Raw genomic sequence first — 19712 nt, 5'->3', positions numbered from 1 at the left:
CAACTACAATGAACAGGAAATCAACACACTCTGATCACCTTGTGACTCCTGCCAACCTTAGTTTCCCACAGTGCATCGTAGCTTTAAACATGCAATTGAAGAATTGAAGTCAATATTTATTAATAGGACACAGTGAAGTGACACATATGGATTGACCACGGTTTTGACAGTTCGGCTTGCACATGTGACCAGCCAACAATGGCATAAAGGGGTCTTTTTTCTATCTATACGGTCTGTATATGACAATGACATCTGTGTGAAGATTATTCTGAGATGTGTGTGTCACCATAGCAGTGCAATGATGGTACGTTTTCTAGCCATGCTTCAAACTAAAGGGAAGCCAGTGAAAAAATTGGCATTCTCAAAAAGGCCAAAACAACAACATTTAAATATCTAATGTCATTATTGTTTTCTGTTGGAATATTCATCTTGTTACACCATTAGAAGCCTACACACAGAGAACTGTTAACACAATTATAGTTTTAAGCTTCAAAACTGTAGGAGGATATACAGTTGGAATAAAACAAATAAGGAATTGAAAGAAAGATTTCATTAGTGTCTATGATTACTTACTACAAAAACATGAATGCTGTGCTAGGGTGACACTAGGCTTGCCTAGTGGTCTAAGCCGCTGCCCATGGAACACAACGTGCAGCTGCATGGGTTCGAATCAGACCCACTGCTATTTCAGCACTCTCTCCCCCGTCTTCCTCTCCTCCAACAAACAACTCATTATGTAATGATTGGGACTGCCCCACTCCTTAAAAACAAAAAAAATGATGATACAATTTACAATCATGTTTGACAGACACGCACACAAAACATACTTTGATAAAAGGGATTACTTTGGACCAAATCAGACGTGAAACTGCTCAGGTATACACAGCCAACTTCTCAGGGGCATAAAGGGTTACAGGCTGACTACACTGCTGTCGTCGCATGCGCGAGCGTTTCAAAATAAATGTAGAAATCTATGTTATTCAATTATTGCACCCATACTGCTCGCGCGTGCTAACGAGCGTCTGCGTTGCCAAGGGCTAAAATTCTATTTCAGTTCTATTTCTGACGCAGATCGAGATGCAAGTCCTGCCTCTCCCATCTCCTCATTGGTTATAGAAGCAGGCACCCACGTGCTATCTCCTCATTGGTTATACCCACGTGGGTGACTGAAAGACGAACGAGGTCAGTGGCGGTAATGCACCTAATTTATGAAAGTTGCCAATCGCATTAAAAAGTCAAGAGAAGAAAAAGCCTGGAAGGAGGAGAAATGACTAGAAACAATTCGGTTGACCGTTTTATATGTGGATTAATTGTCGGAGTAGAGGACCTTGTGCATTTCCGGTAAAATAACAACTCAATGTTTATATCCCAGGACAAATTAGCTAGCAACAGCAAGCTAGCTAAATAGGACAAATTAGCTAGCAAGTGCAAGCTAGATGTACATGTTTAATGCTTTTGACCTGTCCCCAAATTAATATAATTGGTTCAGAGTTTGTTTTGATATTTTAACCTGCGTGTCATGATAGCGTTTGGTGTGGGGGGACAAAATACATTTATGCACGATGGCGCACCATGGCGCACACGCGCAGCCGGTTTGGGTTCCGTGTTAGGGTTGGGGTTGTGTTTTCTGAATGACTCTGAGAGCGATACTCTTAAGAGCGAGGAGGGCTTCATTGCAGGCCTTGGAGATTAATGATGGCGGTAGGAGGAAACCATATCGACCACGGTCTTCCAGCTCAAAGGTGAAGGAGTAGTGGATGCCCAGGTTGTAGGCCCAGTCGTCAGAACCTCCAGGGGCTAAGTCTGTAGAAGGACGAAGGAAGAACAAAGAATTTAACTTGTTTTGTAGTGACCGTTTATAAAGCAATAAATAATAACAGCTTTACAAAGCAATTGTCAGCATTTCATTGAAACAGCCTGGTCTCATAGACTATTCGTAACATAGTAAATGTAAATCCAGGACACTCAAATTAGTATGATATGTTGCATTTGGTATGGTTACATAAGAGCAATGGTTGCTTAATACAAAAACGAAAGTAGAATGGTTGGTCAGGGTGGATTGGTGGGCGTGCAACGCGAACATCTAGCAACCAAAAGGTTGCGAGTTTGAATCTCATCATGGGGAACTTTAGCATTTTTAGCTAATGAGAAACTTTTCAACTACTTACTACGTTTTTGCTACTTTGCAACTACTTAGCATGTTAGCTAACCCTTCCCCTAACTCTAACCTTAACCTCAACCTAAATCAAAAAACGTTGTACATTTGCACATTCGTAATATATTGTACCTTTTGCAAATTTGTAACATACAGAATCAGTCAAAGGTTTGGACACACCTACTCATTCAAGGGTCTATCTTTATTTTTACTATTTTCTACATTGCAGAATAATAGTGAAGACATCAAAACTATGAAATAACACATATGGAATCATGTAGTAACAAAAAGTGTTTAACAAATCTAAATATATTTTATATTTGAGATTCCTCAAAGTAGCCACCCTTTGCCTTGATGACAGGTTTGCACACTCTTGGCATTCTCTCAACCAGCTTCATGAGGTAGTCACCTGGAATGCATTTCAATTAACTGGTGTGCCTTGTTAAAAGTTAATTTGTGGAATTTCTTTCCTCCTTAATGCGTTTGAGCCAATCAGTTATGCTGTGACAAGGTAGGGGTGGTATACAGAAGACAGCCCTATTTGGTAAAAAAACAAGTCCATATTATGGCAAGAACAGCTCAAATAAGCAAAGAGAAACGACAGTCCATCATTACTTTAAGACATGAAGGTTGTGCAGTCGCAAAAACCATCAAGCGCTATGATGAAACTGGCTCTCATGAGGACCGCCACATGAAAGGAAGACCCAGAGTTACCTCTGGTGCAGCTGCAGAGGATAAGTTCAGTAGAGTTAACTGCACCTCAGATTGCAGCCCAAATAAATGCTTCACAGAGTTCAAGTAACAAACGCATCTCAACATCAACTGTTCAGAGGAGACTGTATGAATCAGGCCTTCATGGTCGAATTGCTGCAAAGAAACCACTACTAAAGGCCACCAATAAGAAGAAGAGAATTGTTTGGGCCAAGAAAAATTAGCAATGGACATTAGACCAGTGGAAATCCGTCCTTTGGTCTGCTGAGTCCAAATTTGAGATTTTTGGTTCCAACCGCCGTGTCTTTGTGAGACGCAGAGTAGGTGAACAGATAATCTCCGCATGTGTGGTTCCCACGGTGAAGCATGGAGGAGGAGGTGTGATGGTGATTTGCAGGTGACACTGTGATTTATTTAGAATTCAAGGCACACTTAACCTGCATGGCTACCACAGCATTCTGCAGCGATATGCCATCCCATCTGGTTTGCGCTTAGTGGGACTATCATTTGCTTTTCAACAGGACAATGACCCAAAACACACCTCCAGGCTGTGTAAGGGCTATTTGACCAAGAAGGAGAGTGATGGAGTGCTGCATCAGATGACCTGGCCTCCACAATCACCTGACCTCAACCTAATTGAGATGGTTTGGGATGAATCCCAGTTTCAACTGTACTGGGCAGATGGCAGACAGCGTGTATGGCACTGTGTGGGCGACCGGATTGATGACGTCAACGTTGTAAACAGAGTGCCCCATGGTGGTGGTGGGGTTATGGTATGGGCAGGAATAAGCTACGGACAATGAACACAATTGCATTTTATCTATGGCAGTTTGAATGCACAGAGATACCGTGACGAGATCCTGAGGTCCATTGTCGTGCCATTTATCCATCACCATCACCTCAAGTTACAGGATGATAATGCCTCGACCAATGTCGGAAGGATCTGTACACAATTCCTGGAAGCTGAAAATGTCCCAGTTTTTCCATGGCCTGCGTACTCACCAGACATGTCCCCCATCGACTTGTACGACAGTGCATTCCAGTTCCTGCCAATATCCAGAAACTTCGCACAGCCTTTGAAGAGGAGTGGGACAATATTCCACAGGCCACAATCAACAGCCTGATCAACTCTATGTGAAGGAGATGTGTTGCACTGCATGAGGCAAATGGTGGTCACACCAGATGCTGACTGGTTTTCTGATCTATGCCCCTACCTTTTTTTTGTTTAAGGTATCTGTGACCAACAGATGCATATCTGTATTCCCAGTCATCCATAGACTAGGGCCTAATGAATTTATTTACAATGACTGATTTCCTTATAGAAACCGTAACTGAGTAAAATCTTTGAAATTGTTGCGTTTTATATTTTTGTTTAGTGTAATACGAATTGTAATTCGTAACATATTATATGAATTGGGTGATGGACATCCACAACTGAATACATACTATATGAAAAGTAACATATCATACTAACGGATTTACATACAGAATAATACGAAATGCTCTGAGACCAGGTTGTATTAGATGGTATATTTGAATCCTGGATGCTGATAGCCAGGAGTTATTCACAATAATTCCCGGGTAATGCCTGTTAACATTTCCGTTTGAATTATCAATGTGCATCCACTGTCCCACAGCCCAGCCAGGCAATTCATAAACCTAATCGCCACTGGAAAAAAGCATCTAAACATTATTTCCCCATGCTTCTAGCCATCATTTGGTTTGCAACAGTGGGGGTTTGTCTGAACCTTGCTGCCTGCCTCTCCAACCTATGTGATACAGACAAAATTATGTGAGTATCACAATGTTGTTTTTGATGGAGACCAGGGTTGGGGTCAATTCATTCATTCCAATGCTTCCTGAGTTGACAAAATATAAAATGGAATTGACCCCAACTCTGATGAAGACTGACTCACATATTGTATTTGCTGATGCGCCATATTTGTAGTTGTTCCTGTAGTATCTTCTGATTTTCATGGCTGCCTCCTGTACAAGCTCAAACTGTTAAAAAAAACAATGGAACACAGTTAATTAAAAAAAATAAAGTACATTTTTTTGTTGTTGATTATATACAGTGAGGTCCAAAAGTATTTGGACAGTGACACATTTTTGTTGCTGTTTTGGCTCTGTACTCCAGCACTTTGAATTTGAAATGATACAATGACTATGATGTTAAAGTGCAGACTGTCACCTTTAATTTGAGGGTAATTACAGCACTTTTTGTACATAGTTTAGGGAACCAAAAGTGTTTGGACAAATTCACTTATGTGTATTAAAGTAGTCAAAATGTCAAGCCCTGATCTGTTTCACCTGTCTGTGATTGTCTCCACCCACCTCCAGGTGTCTCCTGTTTTCCCCATTAGTCCCGGTGTATTTATTATCCCTGTGTTTCCTGTCTCTCTGTGCCAGTTCGTCTTGTTTTGCTAAGTCAACCAGCGGTTCTCCTAGCGCCTATTTTTCCCCAGTCTCTGTTTTTTCCTAGCCCTCCTGGATTTTGACCCTTGCCTGTCCTGACGCCGTATCCGCCTGCCTGACCACTCTGTCTGTTCTGACCTCGAGCCTGCCTATCCCCTTGTACTGTTTGGACTTGGACCTGTTCACTGAACCCCTGCCTGTCCTGACCTCGAGCCTGCCTATCGCCTGGTACTGTTTGGACTGTGACCTGGTTTATGAACTCTCGCCTGTCCCCGACCTGTCTTTTGCCTAACCCTTATGGTATAATAAATATCAGAGCTCAACCACCTGCCTCCTGTGTCTGCATTTGGGTCTCGCCTTGTGCCCTTATACAAAAGCTTAGTATTTGGTCCCAAATTCCCAGCACGAAATGACTTGGTCAAGCTATAGACTTTACAAACTTGTGGGATGCGTTAAAGATTATTTTGTGCCCAATAGAAATTAATGGTAAATAATGTAGTGTCATTTTGGAGTCACTTTGATTGTAAATAAGAATAATATTTCTGAACACTTGATTACCATAATTACGGATAAGCCTGAATAAATCGTGAATAATGATGATTGAGAAAGTTAGAGGCACAAAGACACCCACAAGACATGCTAACCTCTCACCATTACCAATACCAGGGGAGGGTAGCATTTTTTGGGGTAATGATATTTACTGACTGTTCAAAAACCAGTATATGGATCACCATATAGGCATTTATAAGTAGCAACTTATGCCATTTCAGGTACTATTAGCCATTTATTGTTTGTGTGAATAGGAAAACCCTGAAAAGGCTTAATAAATGGCTAATTATACAGAATATTGGCCTAATTAGCTTCTTACAAACACCTTGATCAACTAAAAATGTATGCCTAATATGTGATCCCTAGATTTCATCCGCCCATTCATCTCTCCCATCAACTCACCAACTCGGCGTGGTTAGGCACCTCCTCATTGGAGCAGGAGTATGGGAAGAGTAGCATCTGACCATAGGAATGGATGGAGAGATAGAGCTTTACCGAGTCTTTATGGCTGCGCAAGAAGTTAGCCACGGCTTCTGCCTCAGGCTCCGACTCTGGGAACTGGCCGCAATATATCTCATCACAGGGCCTGTTGGAGGCTCCCTTTGCTGCAGAGGGAATATAATAGAGCTTTTATTTTCCATTTGGTTAGAACGCAAAGTCATCTTCTGCCTTATTCCCAACACCCCCAGAAACAAACACACACACACACACACACACACACACACACACACACACACACACACACACACACACACACACACACACACACACACACACACACACACACACACACACACACACACACACACACACACACATACACACGTTGAGCGACACAGAGTCAGTTGCTGTGCAACGCCCCTGGATGGAGAGCAATTTTAGGGATAAGAGTTCAAGGGAACAACGGCAGTAGTTTGTATGTGGGATCAGAGACCAGTAGCCCTCAAGCTGCCAGTTCAGTTTCCATTTCAGACTTACTGCACCAGTTTGCGTCAAAGTTTCTATTGAGGTCGGTTCCAACACAGTTGCTTTCCTTGCTCGAGGAACGATTCTTTCTCCACATTCGGTTCTGGTCAAATAAAGGAGCACACACAGTATAATCACAAAACAAATACTGACATACTGTATCCACTCAAAACATATAGCCTACTGCCATATACTCATAAAACGTACACTGACGTAAACTCACAAAATATAAAATCTATGACAATCTGTATATACATTATGCAGAATAAAGTTGAGTTGTTTAGGAGTGAGTGGAATGGATCTGTGTGTTAAAAATGATTTATTTGTTAAATCATGGATCTTGGCTCATAGATCATTCATATGCACTAAGTATGTCCATATGATGCACAGTGCCCACTTTTTGTGTGGCTCAGATTGACATATTTGAAGGCACTGGCAGCATTCCAGACTGACATTGCAGACTCATGCCAGATCTCACTGGATCGGTGTTTATCATATGAGCTAACCACATCATATAGCAATCTGACGCACGACTGCGCAGTCGATGAGCTGGCACACAACTATTGGTCAATACCATGTCTGCAATGTTGTCGTCCCGGAACGCAACCACTGACTCAATTTCTTATTGTCTTATTCTTTACCGTTGTCCATGTGTACTTGTATCCATCCGGGTTCATGACAGGCAGCACATAGATGTCCATACTGTTCAGCATCTCAGTGATGTCATTGTTTTGATTATAGAAATTCAAGGACTGAGGAAAGAGCACAAGGAAGAGTCAACAGTTTAATATAGCTGTCTATGTTCCAAATCAAAATAGTGATCAATACGATCTAATACAATTCCAGAGCCATCATAAACATTTTCAATCATACTTCATAACCAATGAGTTATGAAGATGCTATATAACCAAATATGTATACAGTATGGCCTATCAGAATAGATAGAGTATAAGTTGGTAGAGAATCGGGATTTTAGGAAAAAGGTACTGACATATTGCACAAACCACAGGCAGAAAGCTGGGGAGATCCACTCTCTAGCATGAATGCCACAGTCAATCCATATTGCTCTCTTTTCAGCTCTCTCTTGTCGTCCAGACAACTGAAAAAGACATCAGAGAAATGCAATCATTTGATCAGATGATGAGGATGTGACTGTCGCTTGTATAAAATGACTATGACAATGACATCATTGCTAAAAATCATTGCTAAAAAGACAGCTTGGGGAACCTTGAGAACGTAAAGTGGGCGTTTTTCATATGATGAGCCAATCAGGATGGCTTTGACCATGTCTGGGTGTTCCTGGGCAGTCTTGTTGATCCAATAGTATATCTATAAAAGAGACAGCATGTTAACATTTTGATAATAAATACATACTTGATATCTAGCAGCTGGGACCACAAATGACCAGGGCCTTGTATTCATAAAGTGTTTCACAGTAGTAGAACTGATCTAGGACTAGCTGCCCCTGGCCATACAATGTTATTCATTATTATCTAAAAGGCATCATAATGATCCTAGATCAGCACTCTTACGCTGAGACGCTGTATGAATACGGGCCCAGAAAAGGTTGTGACTTTAAAGTAATGTTAATGGGATGTTACATTGAGATTATGTTAATGTTACATTACATTACGGTTATGTTAATAACATTAGGTAATGACAAGACACAATCCGGTATCTTACGTCCTCCAGAGAATGGTATCTCTCATAATAAGATGCACTGCTTCTAGGGTCCGATGATTCATTCCTGGTCTGCATCTCGATCAGTTCCTTTGTGTTGTCCAGTAGCACTCTGAAACAAACACACATTCTTGCTCTTGGGGATTTCTCTGAACTATTAAAAACATTCTATATGCATTTCATAATACTGATAGCTTATTCAATATCATGGATATGACCTTAATATGGGCATAACATAACAAAATCAATATTGAAATTAAAGCGAAGTCGGCTGGTAGTCCAAACCGGGGCTTGAACTCAAGCTCTTGCTACTGTAAACCCAACACCTTAGCCATTAAGCCAATAAAACTGAACTTCTTGATGAGGCAGTTAGGTGTTGTGTTAACGTTGCTAGTGTCACTAAAATATGAGTATTAATCACATGACATACTGGTGTGTTAGGTGGTGTGTCTGCAGCAGGTCTGTGACAGTCCCCAAGTTGTTGGCAGGAACAAATAGGTGCACCTCAGTGTGTGCTCCGATGTACTCAGGTGAAGCAGGTGACCACAAAACTGTCTGGGAGACACACACAAACACACATGTTCATACACACACAAATGCATGAATAAACTTTAAAGAATGTATCCTAATTGTGAGTAATATGAAGTCTGAAAACAACACACCGTAACCTAGTACAGAAACAAAAATAGTAATTGGCACAATGTTCTTGGTTTAAGACCAGTGAAGTGAAATGTTTTTTTTTAAAACAGAAGATAATTATTAGTTTATTATCACATCATTATTGTACCTCATATTGGCTGGATATGTTCCTCACAATATCTGCTTGTTGATGTGTTGTGACTTGGATTGAGAGTACTTGGTCACTGTGAAAGACAAAGGAAAAATAGGCTAGGTCTCAATAGTCTTATGTGGCTTCCTTTCCTCGTCTCCTCTTCATCTGCACATAGGAAAGGAGATGAGGAGAGGTCACTAGACTATTGAGATGTAGAGGAGAGTGAGGTAAGTTGAGCCAAAGAGGTAAGTTGAGCCACCCTTGTTTCTAGGAAACCATACACAAAATTAATAATTTGACCAAATATTTAGGAAGAGGACATCATTTCATGGAGTCTGTGAAGGAATAAACCACATGAAAAAAGTGGTAAGCAAGTTTGTAAAAAAAATAAAATAAAGATTTCACCAAGTCAAATTAATTTATTAGGTTACAGGTTTCATGATGCTTGTATCTAAACCAAAGTAGATCATTTTGAGATTATTCTATACACCAGTTGGGGTCTCTATAAGCTTAAATATGAGGTCTTAAACCTAGCATGAAAGTGCATCCTTGAAGCTGTGTGGGCTAACATAGTCAAAATGTTTGGCTTGGACTAAGTTGAGCCAAAGGCAAATTGACCAAATTGAAGTGTTATCCTTCACAGATTCATATAGTTTGTAATTCATTACAGTTCTGTATTATAGCAAATACATGGGTTTAGATTTATCCTGTCATCTCATGAATTCTTGTGAATGTGAATTCCTTAAATCATGTCAATGATGTCAACTTCATGCCAATGATCACTTCAATTCTACTTTAAATAAAATACAGAAAACATGTAGGAGGATGTACAGTGGAAAGAGTAAACATTATCATGTGGTGGTCCTTTTGGATATGTCAATCAAACGCATCTATTTTTCATTTAGGTTAAGCAAAGTCTCCTAAACAATTATGATAATGTTTACTGTGGGAAACTTACTGTGTTGAAGCGCAGTCACCTGTCTTAAGGAGTTTGTAAAAGTTCAGCAAAACAGCCCATATTAGAAGAGCCTTCATGTTTAATGTGTCCAAAACTTATGCAAGATGTTTGGTTAACATGGTAGAGAGAGAGAGAGAGAGAGAGATCTGTGTTGATTTAGCCAGAGTAAAGTCTAAGTTAAACTTTACTTTTTTGAGGAGGGCTTTGGGCTGCTTTACAATAACAGTGAGCTGTTTAATACACCATGATTCCCCCCCCCAAAAAAAGATTCAATAATATAGGTCTTTCTTTTAAAACCTTTCCACATCTTGAAATGATTTATTGTAATTTATTTGGGTTTAAACTTTATCCTGGAACTGCCTTTAGCCAGAAAAGAATTTCTTTAGCAAGGCCTACTATTTGCTTTAGTAGGTCTACAGAATATTGTATATACATTATGCAAAATCTGTCAGCTCACTGAAAAATTCACTCTGCTACACCCAATGACATATATAAACCCTAGATTGCTATTTGTTATTTATTGGCCATTGAGAGGCTTTGAAGCCACCAGTCGGCCATATTGGCCACCAGTCGGCCGTATTCTACAGCATTTCAATTAAATGTTTCAAGGACATATTACATGTTTTTAATTTTTTTGTTGTTGTTGTAGTGGGGACATTAACATTAGTACTCTCAAAAAAATTCTTGAATACTTTTTCATTCATTTTTATGTTTAGCACACATAAGATAATTTAACAGTATGCATTAAGGTGTCTGTAATATAATAAACGTGTCAAAAACGAATGTAGACATTAATCAATTACTTTCTATAGCTTCCAAAATATTTGGTACAATTGAGGAGTGCCAAGAGGATTTTATACACATCATTGACTACACCAGGTGGCGCTATGCTCTCACCGAGGTATAATAAGAACGTACGCGCTAACCTAAAATAAAAACCAATAGTGAATTTGCAGCACAAACACTTCCGGTTTGGAGGTTGTGTTGTCAAGATGTCTGTCCATGATCAACTTGCTCAATGTTTGTGTGATCTAATCAGGTTGGAATTTTGTTTTTTATGTACATCTTTATCTAAAGATGTTCGATATTTGCCCAGCTAACTAGACAAAACATTGTGCGATTGATTGCTTTAGTCAGCTAGCTAGGCATTATAGCTAACCAGCTGGCTAGCTACTTAGCTGTCAACAGCAGTACATCACCTACGTTACAGTTAGTTAACGTTAAGCCAGCTATTATTTTATCATAAGTAATTCATAGCCTGTTTATCAATGTCGACTCGTGTAATTTTTCTTAAGTCGTGTCTTGTTGCTCATGGAATGTAGCTAGCTAGCTCGCAAACTCTTATTATCCGTGGCGTAGGGTTTTCAGCGCTAAGCTTCGCCCACGCAGTAAGTTTGGGTGGCTGCATATGAACTACAATTCCGACGCTGTGTGTTTGACGTTTAGAAACGTCAATCATCGCTTGCAAAATGGTTTTTGAAACACGCTGATAAGGGGTGGCATATCTTTCATGTCAGCTAGAAAGATGCATACAAAATAGTTACTGTAGCAGTTTTACACAGATCCATAAGCTGTGTTCCTCCAGTTGATGAATAACTACACTACCCTCCCCACACTACCCACACAGGTGTTCAGAGCATGCTAAAGATTAGCACAGGTAGCCAGGTCATCACTAGTTAAGTCATAAACCCTGCCTATTTCTACAATGTATCTAATTAAACATCTGATTTTAAACCTAACCTTAACCCCATTAACATTATGCCTAACCATAAATTAAGAACAAAAAGCTCATTTTTATTTTCATGAATTTTTACACTAGCCTATTTTGACTTTGTATTTGTGGTAACAGTGACAACCAGATGGCTGCCTATTTCTTCAGCCTGTCATCTGTAAACAAGCAAAGGTAACATGGAGATATTGCCATGTGGGAACACTATCAAGACGTGTAGTAATTTAACCATTTTGTTTTTTGAAAATGATTTATCTGATATGAAAGATAGGTTCATTATGTTTCCATAACCATACCGCAAGCAATGCGTTGAAGCATTCAGAACGATCGTCGGGGATCTTAACAAACCTCCCCTGGCCAGAAAATACTATCCTCAATAGGGTATATCAGCTCATGTTTCGAAAACCAGTTTGAAAGCCATGATTATTTACGTTTCTAACGTTAATACACAGCGTCGGAATTGTAGTTCACATGGAGCCAACGGTGGGCGAATGTAACCGCTGAAATCCTACGTGCGAAGGTTTTTCGAAAGCAAACTTTTAGTATAGATAGGGTTGCAAAGGGTCGGAAACTTTACTGTAATTTTCTAGATTTTTACCGGAAATTTTCCATGGGAAGTTAAGCCCGGGAATTTTGCTTAAATTCATCATAAAAGTTAGCTTATAACAGTGAACCTTTTTTGTGGGATACGATACACAAGGCAATTCTAGGTCTTGTGGCATGTTTTGGTTAAACTGTCCCCAATTAAATGGAATTGCAACCCTCTGCATCTTCCATCACATGTTCAGTTGATTCTCAAGATCTTGCACAATAATGAGATACTATTGAGCCCACACTACTACACTGTCTGAGCCAAGGACTACATGCTTTCTGGTAAGTTTTGATTACAATGCAGGGTGGGGTGAATATATTTTATATGACATGTTTTTTTTGTTAACTAGTAAATACAACCTGGAACTAACTTGTTAACAATTTCTGCTAGTTAGTTTTTGCTACCATGTGGGCTTTAGCTTGCTTGAGCTTGCTAACTGAGGAGTGTTAATTCACCTTTTTCCATACATGTTTCATTTTAAAACATTTATCTTACAAAAGAGTTGTTTAATCTAACTTTATCTGTACATGGAATTGTATTTAGTGTTTTTTTACTTATATTTTTCTTTGCAGGAAAATGCCACGGGCACGATCTGATGTGGAGACATTTCACTGAAGCTAATGTAGAAAGAAAAGTGGTGTACATTTGCAAATACTGTGCCAAATCATATGTGAAGAATGCAACAAAGATACAGAATCATCTGGCCAAGTGCATACAGTTCCCTAAGCGCTCACAACAAGCAACCTATGCCAAAAGTCCCTCTACTTTTATTCGAGGTGAAAATGATGAATCAGAGACCTTATCGATAGCAACAGCTCATGGTCCTCCTGGAATCAGAAGTTTTTTTGACTCAATGGAGGAACGTAGTCAGAGAAATGCTGATGAATGTCTTGCTCGAGCTGTGTATGCAACTGGTTCACCCCTGATGCTCACAGGCAATTTGTACTGGAAGAGATTTCTGAATGTTCTTCGCCCAGCATACACCCCTCCAACCAGACATGCTTTATCTACTCATTTGCTGGATGCAGAGTTCAAGTGAAGGTCAAGCAAATCATAGAGAAAGCAGATTGTATTGCAATCATCTCTGACGAGTGGTCGAATGTTCGCGGCCATGGAACAATTAACTACATCTCCACCCCTCAACCAGTATTCTAAAAGAGCACAGACAAAAGGGACAACAGACACACCGGTCTGTACAATGCAGATGAGCTGAAGGCAGTCATCAATGACCTTGAACCACAGAAGGTATTTGCACTGGTGACAGACAATGCTGCGAACATGAAGGCTGCTTGGTCTAAAGTGGAGGAGTCCTACCCTCACATCACACCCATTGGCTGTGCTGCTCATGCATTGAATCTGCTCCTCAAGGACATCATGGCACTGAAAACAATGGATACACTCTACAAGAGAGCCAAGGAAATGGTTAGGTATGTGAAGGGTCATCAAGTTATAGCAACAATCTACCTCACCAAGCAAAATGAGAATAATAAGAGCACCACATTGAAGCTGCCCAGCAACACCCGTTGGGCTGGTGTTGTCATGTTTGACAGTCTCCTGGAGGGAAAGGAGTCTCTCCAAGAAATGGCCATATCACAGTCTGCCGATATGGACAGCCCCATCAAGAGGATCCTCCTAGATGATGTATTTTGGGAGAGGGTGGTAAGCAGCCTGAAACTCCTGAAACCTATAGCAGTAGCCATTGCACAGATTGAGGAAGACAATGCCATCCTGTCTGATGTTCAGACTCTGCTTGCAGATGTAAGAGAATAAATCCGTACTGCTCTGCCCACTTCACTGTTGCTCCAAACAGAGGAAACTGCAGTTCTGAAACCATCAAAAAGCGTGAAGACTTCTGCCTGAAGCCCATACACGCCGCAGCGTATGTTGGACCCCAAGTATGATGGCAAGAGCATCCTGTCTGGTGCAGAGATCAACAAGGCCTATGGTGTCATCACTACTGTGTCTTGCCACCTTGGCCTGGATGAGGGCAAGGTTCTTGGCAGTCTGGCGAAGTACACGTCCAAGCAAGGGCTTTGGGATGGAGATGCAATATGGCAATCGTGCCAACATATCTCATCAGCCACTTGGTGGAAGGGACACCTCAGAGCGCAACTGGGCTTTGTTTGGGAACACACATCAAAGCACGCAACAGGCTGACCAATACAAGGATTAAAAAATTGGTGGCCATCCGGGCAAATGTTAAGCTTTTTGAGCCTGACAACGAGCCATCCTCAACAAGGTTGGAAGAAACAGTGAAGATGAGGCCTCAGTGTCTGATGTTCAAGAGGTGGACATTGAGGAGGTCCAGGAAGAAGACAAGCCTGAGAGAAAGACAACCAAAGCTTTAGTTTCTAGACTATCATTTTACAGATGTATGTTAAACATTTTGGGGAGATGCGATTGATCATTGGGGATCACTCAATCTCTCCTTTTGTTGTTCAGTGAAATCATCCCATGTGAAGAGTCAACTCATTTAAAGTTCAATTCGTAGCAACATTTTTTTTATTTCTATTGGAGATTATCAGTTTAACAGGGTTCCTGGGCCTTGTTCAGTAGTAATGTTAGGCAAATGTTGTGGAACGTTGCAGGTAGAAATGTCATGAATAGAGCTGCTATAGCTCATATATGGCTCTTTCTACATGTCAGAGGTATGTTTGCTCTAGCTAGCTACATATCTGAGCATTCAGTGGGAAAATAACGCAGATGGTTGCAGATAGAAAAGGCATAAATACAGCTGATGTGATTCCATATTCTACAAGTCAGAGATGCATGTTTGTTCTAGCTACATTATATATTTCTAACGGAACGTTACGCAACGTTGTCTTACTGAATTGGCCTTTTCTGTCGAGCAGGTCTGTCACCTTATCTCTTATAGTGCTCTCATTACCCCAGGTTGTTGTGGACGTTGCTTCTGCCATGTGTGTTTCTGTGCATGCTCCTGACCGCCACCCTGGTCGCGCTTGTCATGGGTGTGCGCGTGTGGCTGCAGGCAAACAGGAACGCACGTCGAGCGCGTGATGGGCGTCCCACAGTGGCCTTCTTTCACCCGTACTGCAACGCAGGAGGTGGTGGCGAGAGAGTGCTGTGGTGTGCCCTCAGAGCTTTGCAGAATAGGTAATGGAAAATTGCACTTTCAATGTATGTCGTTACACCTTGACTAAGCTAAGCCACACTAGCTAATCACCGGTGACAAATTATATTATTGTTGTAAACTGGGTGGTTCGAGCCCTGAATGCTGATTTGGCTGACAGCAGTGGTGTATCAGAACGTATACCACAGGTATGACAAAACATTCATTTTTACAGCACTAATTACGTTGGTAACCAGTTTATAATAGCAATAAGGCACCTTGGGGGTTTGTGACGCGTTGCGTTGTGCATAAGAAAAGCCTTGGGCCTTATTGCTTAATTATAATATTCCTAGCTATAGGATCTTACTACAGATTGCTCAGTGCATTCAGCATGAAGAAGTTACTTTGGTGGATTATCTACCGTATCTCAGCTTGCTACCCATTTGTCAAGCATTATGTTGATTTAGAATGTTGACACAGTATGAAAAAACCCATATCCAACAGTAATTCGTTGCCATGTTCATTAGGCACCAAAGGGAAGAAAAAGGATTGGAACAGAGAGGGACTTAACGCCCATTTTAATTTTACCTTGCGTAACATTTTCTGCATTGTGCCCTAATGAACATCACCCAGTCTTCCACATTAATTCACCAACCTGGGTCATATTCACTAGGAACCAAATGGAAGCAAATAGACCCACAGGGGAGGGAAGTACAATCAACTGGGGACTACCTGAACTTGTCCAATAAACTTTTGTTTTTGTTACAAACGTTATCCATTGCAAAAGGGTTTGCTACTGTGTGCAATAATAAATATGGTCTTCTCCATGTCCCAGGTACCAAGATGTCAACTTCATGGTGTACACGGGCGACCAGGGTGTGACGAACCAGCAGATTCTTGATGGCGCCCGGCGGCGCTTCAACATCCTTTTACCTCGACCCGTCCAGTTTGTCTTCCTCAAACACCGCCTATTGGTCGAGGCCAGCCTCTTCCCCCACTTCACTCTGATTGGTCAAAGTGTAGGCTCAATCTTCCTTGGTTGGGAAGCCCTTACGGAGTTTGTCCCAGATGTCTACATCGACTCCATGGGTTACGCCTTCACTCTGCCTGTGTTTAAATACCTAGGGGGTTGTCACGTGGCTAGCTACGTGCACTACCCCACCATCAGCACAGACATGCTGTCGGTGGTGCGCGAGAGGAACCCCAGGTAGGTAATCGTCTCAGAACCCTGTTTCTCACTACAGACCCCCGGCCTCCGAGACACAGTCTAACTAGGTTAATATAGCCAGGTCCATATCTGAATGTGCTTTAGTCAATGCCTCTCTGCCTATTATTGTCAATGTCACACTCTGACTACAAGGCATGACAATGTTAGTCAGAGAAGTTGGCTGAAAAGTCACCTACAGATCTGGATTAGGCTAAGATCAGAATCAAATCAGGCTAATGGGAATAGGGAAGTTATGAATACTCTGGAAACTTACAAGCACTAACTACCACGCTGCACCGCTGTCATTGTTTTGACTGTCATCGATCCTGCATCAATCAGTGTTGTTCATGTTGTAACTTAGGTCCACTTTATCACTGACGTCAGTGCATGACTTCTCCTTGTTGTGCATGCTTCCCTTCACCTCACCTGATCCTATCATGTTATCGTTCCCTATCCAACCTCCCCCCCTATGTTTCCAGGTTCAACAACGCAGACTACATCTCCAACAACCTGTTCCTGAGCGCGGTCAAGGTTGTCTACTACTGCCTGCTGGCGCTGCTCTATGGTCTGGCCGGCTCCTGCAGCGACGTGGTCATGGTCAACTCCAGCTGGACCCTGAACCACATCCTGACCCTGTGGCGAGCGACCAACCGCACCTGCCTCGTCTACCCGCCCTGCGACACCCACGCCTTCCTCCAGCTCCCGTTGGACGAGGACTCGGACCGGAAGTGCCATTCCATCGTTTCCATTGGTCAGTTTCGACCGGAGAAGGACCATCGGCTTCAGATTCGCGCCTTCCGGAAGGTGCTGCAGAAGAAAGAAGCGGGGCTAGTTGCGGGGCCGGGAGGAAGGGAGTCGCTGAGGTTGGTGCTGATTGGTGGATGCCGGAACCAAGAGGATGAGGATAGGGTGTTGATGCTGAGAGGGCTGTGCCAGGAGCTGGGCGTGGCGGACAGGGTGGAGTTTAAACTCAACGTGCCGTTTGAGGAGCTGAAGAGGGAGTTGGGGGAAGCTACTGTGGGACTGCACACCATGTGGAACGAACACTTCGGGATAGGTAAAAACAGAATTACCATCATTCTATACTACTGTCGTTTATATTATTAAACACCTGGAGTGGCTATTATTCCAATGCGAAGCGCTTGTTCTCTCTCTACATTCCCAACATTTAGTACTGTATAATCCTGTACTGAATGGAGTCCTCATACGCTCTATTCAACAGCCCATTCTGAAATTGTAGTACATTGTTCTGTAACAATATGCTTTTGCTAATCCTCCTCTTTATAAATGAAAGATGAAGGCATACAGGCATTTCTACTGCCCGTAGCAAGTTTCTCAAAATGGCTGGGTTGCTAGCCAGGTGGCTGTGGATGCCATCTTCAGTGTTCAATATAAATGCACTCTTAGGTAATGCGCTTATCCATCCAGTAATGTGTCTAACTTTAAAGCCAACACTTACCCTGTACCCTCTGCTCTCCTCTGCTCTCAGGGGTGGTGGAGTGCATGGCGGCTGGGACCGTCATCCTGGCCCACAAGTCTGGAGGCCCCAGGCTGGACATTGTGGTGCCCTACGAGGGCCGCCAGACGGGCTTCCTGGCCGAGGATGAGGACGGCTACGCAGACGCCATTGAGCGGATCCTGGCCCTGTCACCCTCGGCCCGCCTGGAGATCCGACGCAACGCCCGCCACTCAGTCACCCGCTTCTCCGACCAGGAGTTCGAGGCCTGCTTCCTGGCCGCCATGGAGCCTCTCATGGGGACACTGGAGCGATGAGGGGTGTGGGTGGAAGTGTGTCACGCTCATGGAGCGTGTGCATGCATACTAGCCATTCCTTTTAGTTGACATAGGATACAGTTTGTGTTAAAATGCACCAGGAAATACATTGACTGAAATGAAAGATGTATTTATTGACTTGTCAGTCCAGGTGTCCACTCTCTTTCTAGAGGGTCTTATATGTTTAGTATTTGTTTTCAAGACCCATTACATTTTTCCAGTGTATTCGTACTTGAGGCATAACATTTTTAGTGCTCGTCTAACGTCCAAGTTCCCCGTCTCGATTGTCAGCGCATACGGAGAGCCGGCTGGTAGACTAGATTAGTGCTTGTCTAGCGTGGACTGGACACAACTGTGATTTTGATGGCATTCCAGATTGTCTTTTTACAGTCAAACTACAAATATCAGAAGATTGTTATAATAAGATAATTAGGTGGGTGCTTACATTTGTATTATTTCACATGTGTGAATTGGAAATTGTTTATCCCACCCAGTCAGGGATCAGCCATTATTGACGGCAACCCTGGAGCGATTGCCTTGCTCACGGGCACATCGACATATTTTTCACCTAGTTGGCTCGGGATTTGAACCAGCGACCTCTCAGTTACTGGCCCAACGCTCCTAACCGCTAGGCTACATATAGCGTTTAATGTGGTTTGTGGGATGTGAAACACATCTCTAGGCATTGTGAGATCTGATCTCTTGTGTAGTGCGACTACAATAAAGACTACCTGGAATGACAGCAGTGTCTGACTGTCTTTGATGATGACCAAACTCTGATCGCTGACATCATTGAGAGGACAGTGACGAGCCTGTAGAGATGAACTTCACAATCCTGATGACTGCTGTAATAATTATATTGTTACTTAACATTTTAAATAACTAGAAACACCGTTCTGTATCCTAAGTAGGAAGTTTTTTTTTTATATTAAAACATTTATAAAATACATTGGTTTTGTCATCTTTAGTGCAATGATAAATTGATCAACAAGCATTTTAGAGCACAAACATGTGGACGTCAGTCAGTGTTTTCACCATGTAGAAACATGAATCGGACAATCAGAAAACAACTGTTGTAGTGGTCTTCTTGCAAGCAAACTTGTCTATTTATTGCTAGCACTGCCTTTGCATATGG

General features: G+C 42.0%; 2 protein-coding genes across 3 annotated transcripts; one reads left to right on the top strand and one right to left on the bottom strand.

Annotated features, from left to right (window-relative positions):
• Positions 1-95: 95 nt before the first annotated feature.
• On the bottom strand, positions 96-10394 carry LOC106574315 (carboxypeptidase B2 (plasma)). Its single transcript, XM_014150153.2, has 11 exons — positions 10207-10394; positions 9264-9339; positions 8907-9031; positions 8480-8588; positions 8024-8125; positions 7788-7895; positions 7438-7548; positions 6809-6899; positions 6233-6435; positions 4783-4867; positions 96-1803 (listed from the first exon to the last, which is right to left on the bottom strand). Exons 1-11 carry the CDS (start codon positions 10281-10283, stop codon positions 1607-1609), a joined length of 1284 nt encoding a protein of 427 aa, XP_014005628.1. The 5' UTR covers positions 10284-10394; the 3' UTR covers positions 96-1606.
• A 797-nt stretch (positions 10395-11191) lies between these two features.
• Positions 11192-19524, top strand: alg11 (asparagine-linked glycosylation 11, alpha-1,2-mannosyltransferase). 2 transcript variants are annotated; one of them, NM_001173924.1, is given in 5 exon segments: positions 11192-11245; positions 15420-15641; positions 16433-16804; positions 17284-17861; positions 18294-19524. In NM_001173924.1, coding segments are annotated over 5 exon segments (1503 nt in total). In that variant the 5' UTR covers positions 11192-11198; the 3' UTR covers positions 18578-19524.
• Positions 19525-19712: the final 188 nt, after the last annotated feature.

This window comes from Salmo salar, chromosome ssa16 (assembly GCF_905237065.1).
Source record: "Salmo salar chromosome ssa16, Ssal_v3.1, whole genome shotgun sequence".
Classification (NCBI taxonomy): Eukaryota; Metazoa; Chordata; class Actinopteri; order Salmoniformes; family Salmonidae; genus Salmo; species Salmo salar.
This window is presented reverse-complemented; position numbering and strand designations above follow the sequence as displayed.

Bases quoted from the DNA above. Each gene is read 5' to 3' on its own strand.
- alg11 (XM_014149908.2), top strand. From the start codon at position 15,460: ATGCTCCTGACCGCCACCCTGGTCGCGCTTGTCATGGGTGTGCGCGTG. The intron at 15,642-16,432 runs GTAATGGAAAAT...TCCATGTCCCAG, and splicing joins CTCAGAGCTTTGCAGAATAG to GTACCAAGATGTCAACTTCA. The intron at 16,805-17,283 runs GTAGGTAATCGT...CTATGTTTCCAG, and splicing joins GTGCGCGAGAGGAACCCCAG to GTTCAACAACGCAGACTACA.
- LOC106574315 (XM_014150153.2), bottom strand. From the start codon at position 10,283: ATGAAGGCTCTTCTAATATGGGCTGTTTTGCTGAACTTTTACAAACTC. The intron at 8,126-8,479 runs GTAAGATACCGG...TCTCTTTTATAG, and splicing joins GATACCATTCTCTGGAGGAC to ATATACTATTGGATCAACAA. The intron at 7,549-7,787 runs GTCAGTACCTTT...CTCTTTCCTCAG, and splicing joins GCCTGTGGTTTGTGCAATAT to TCCTTGAATTTCTATAATCA.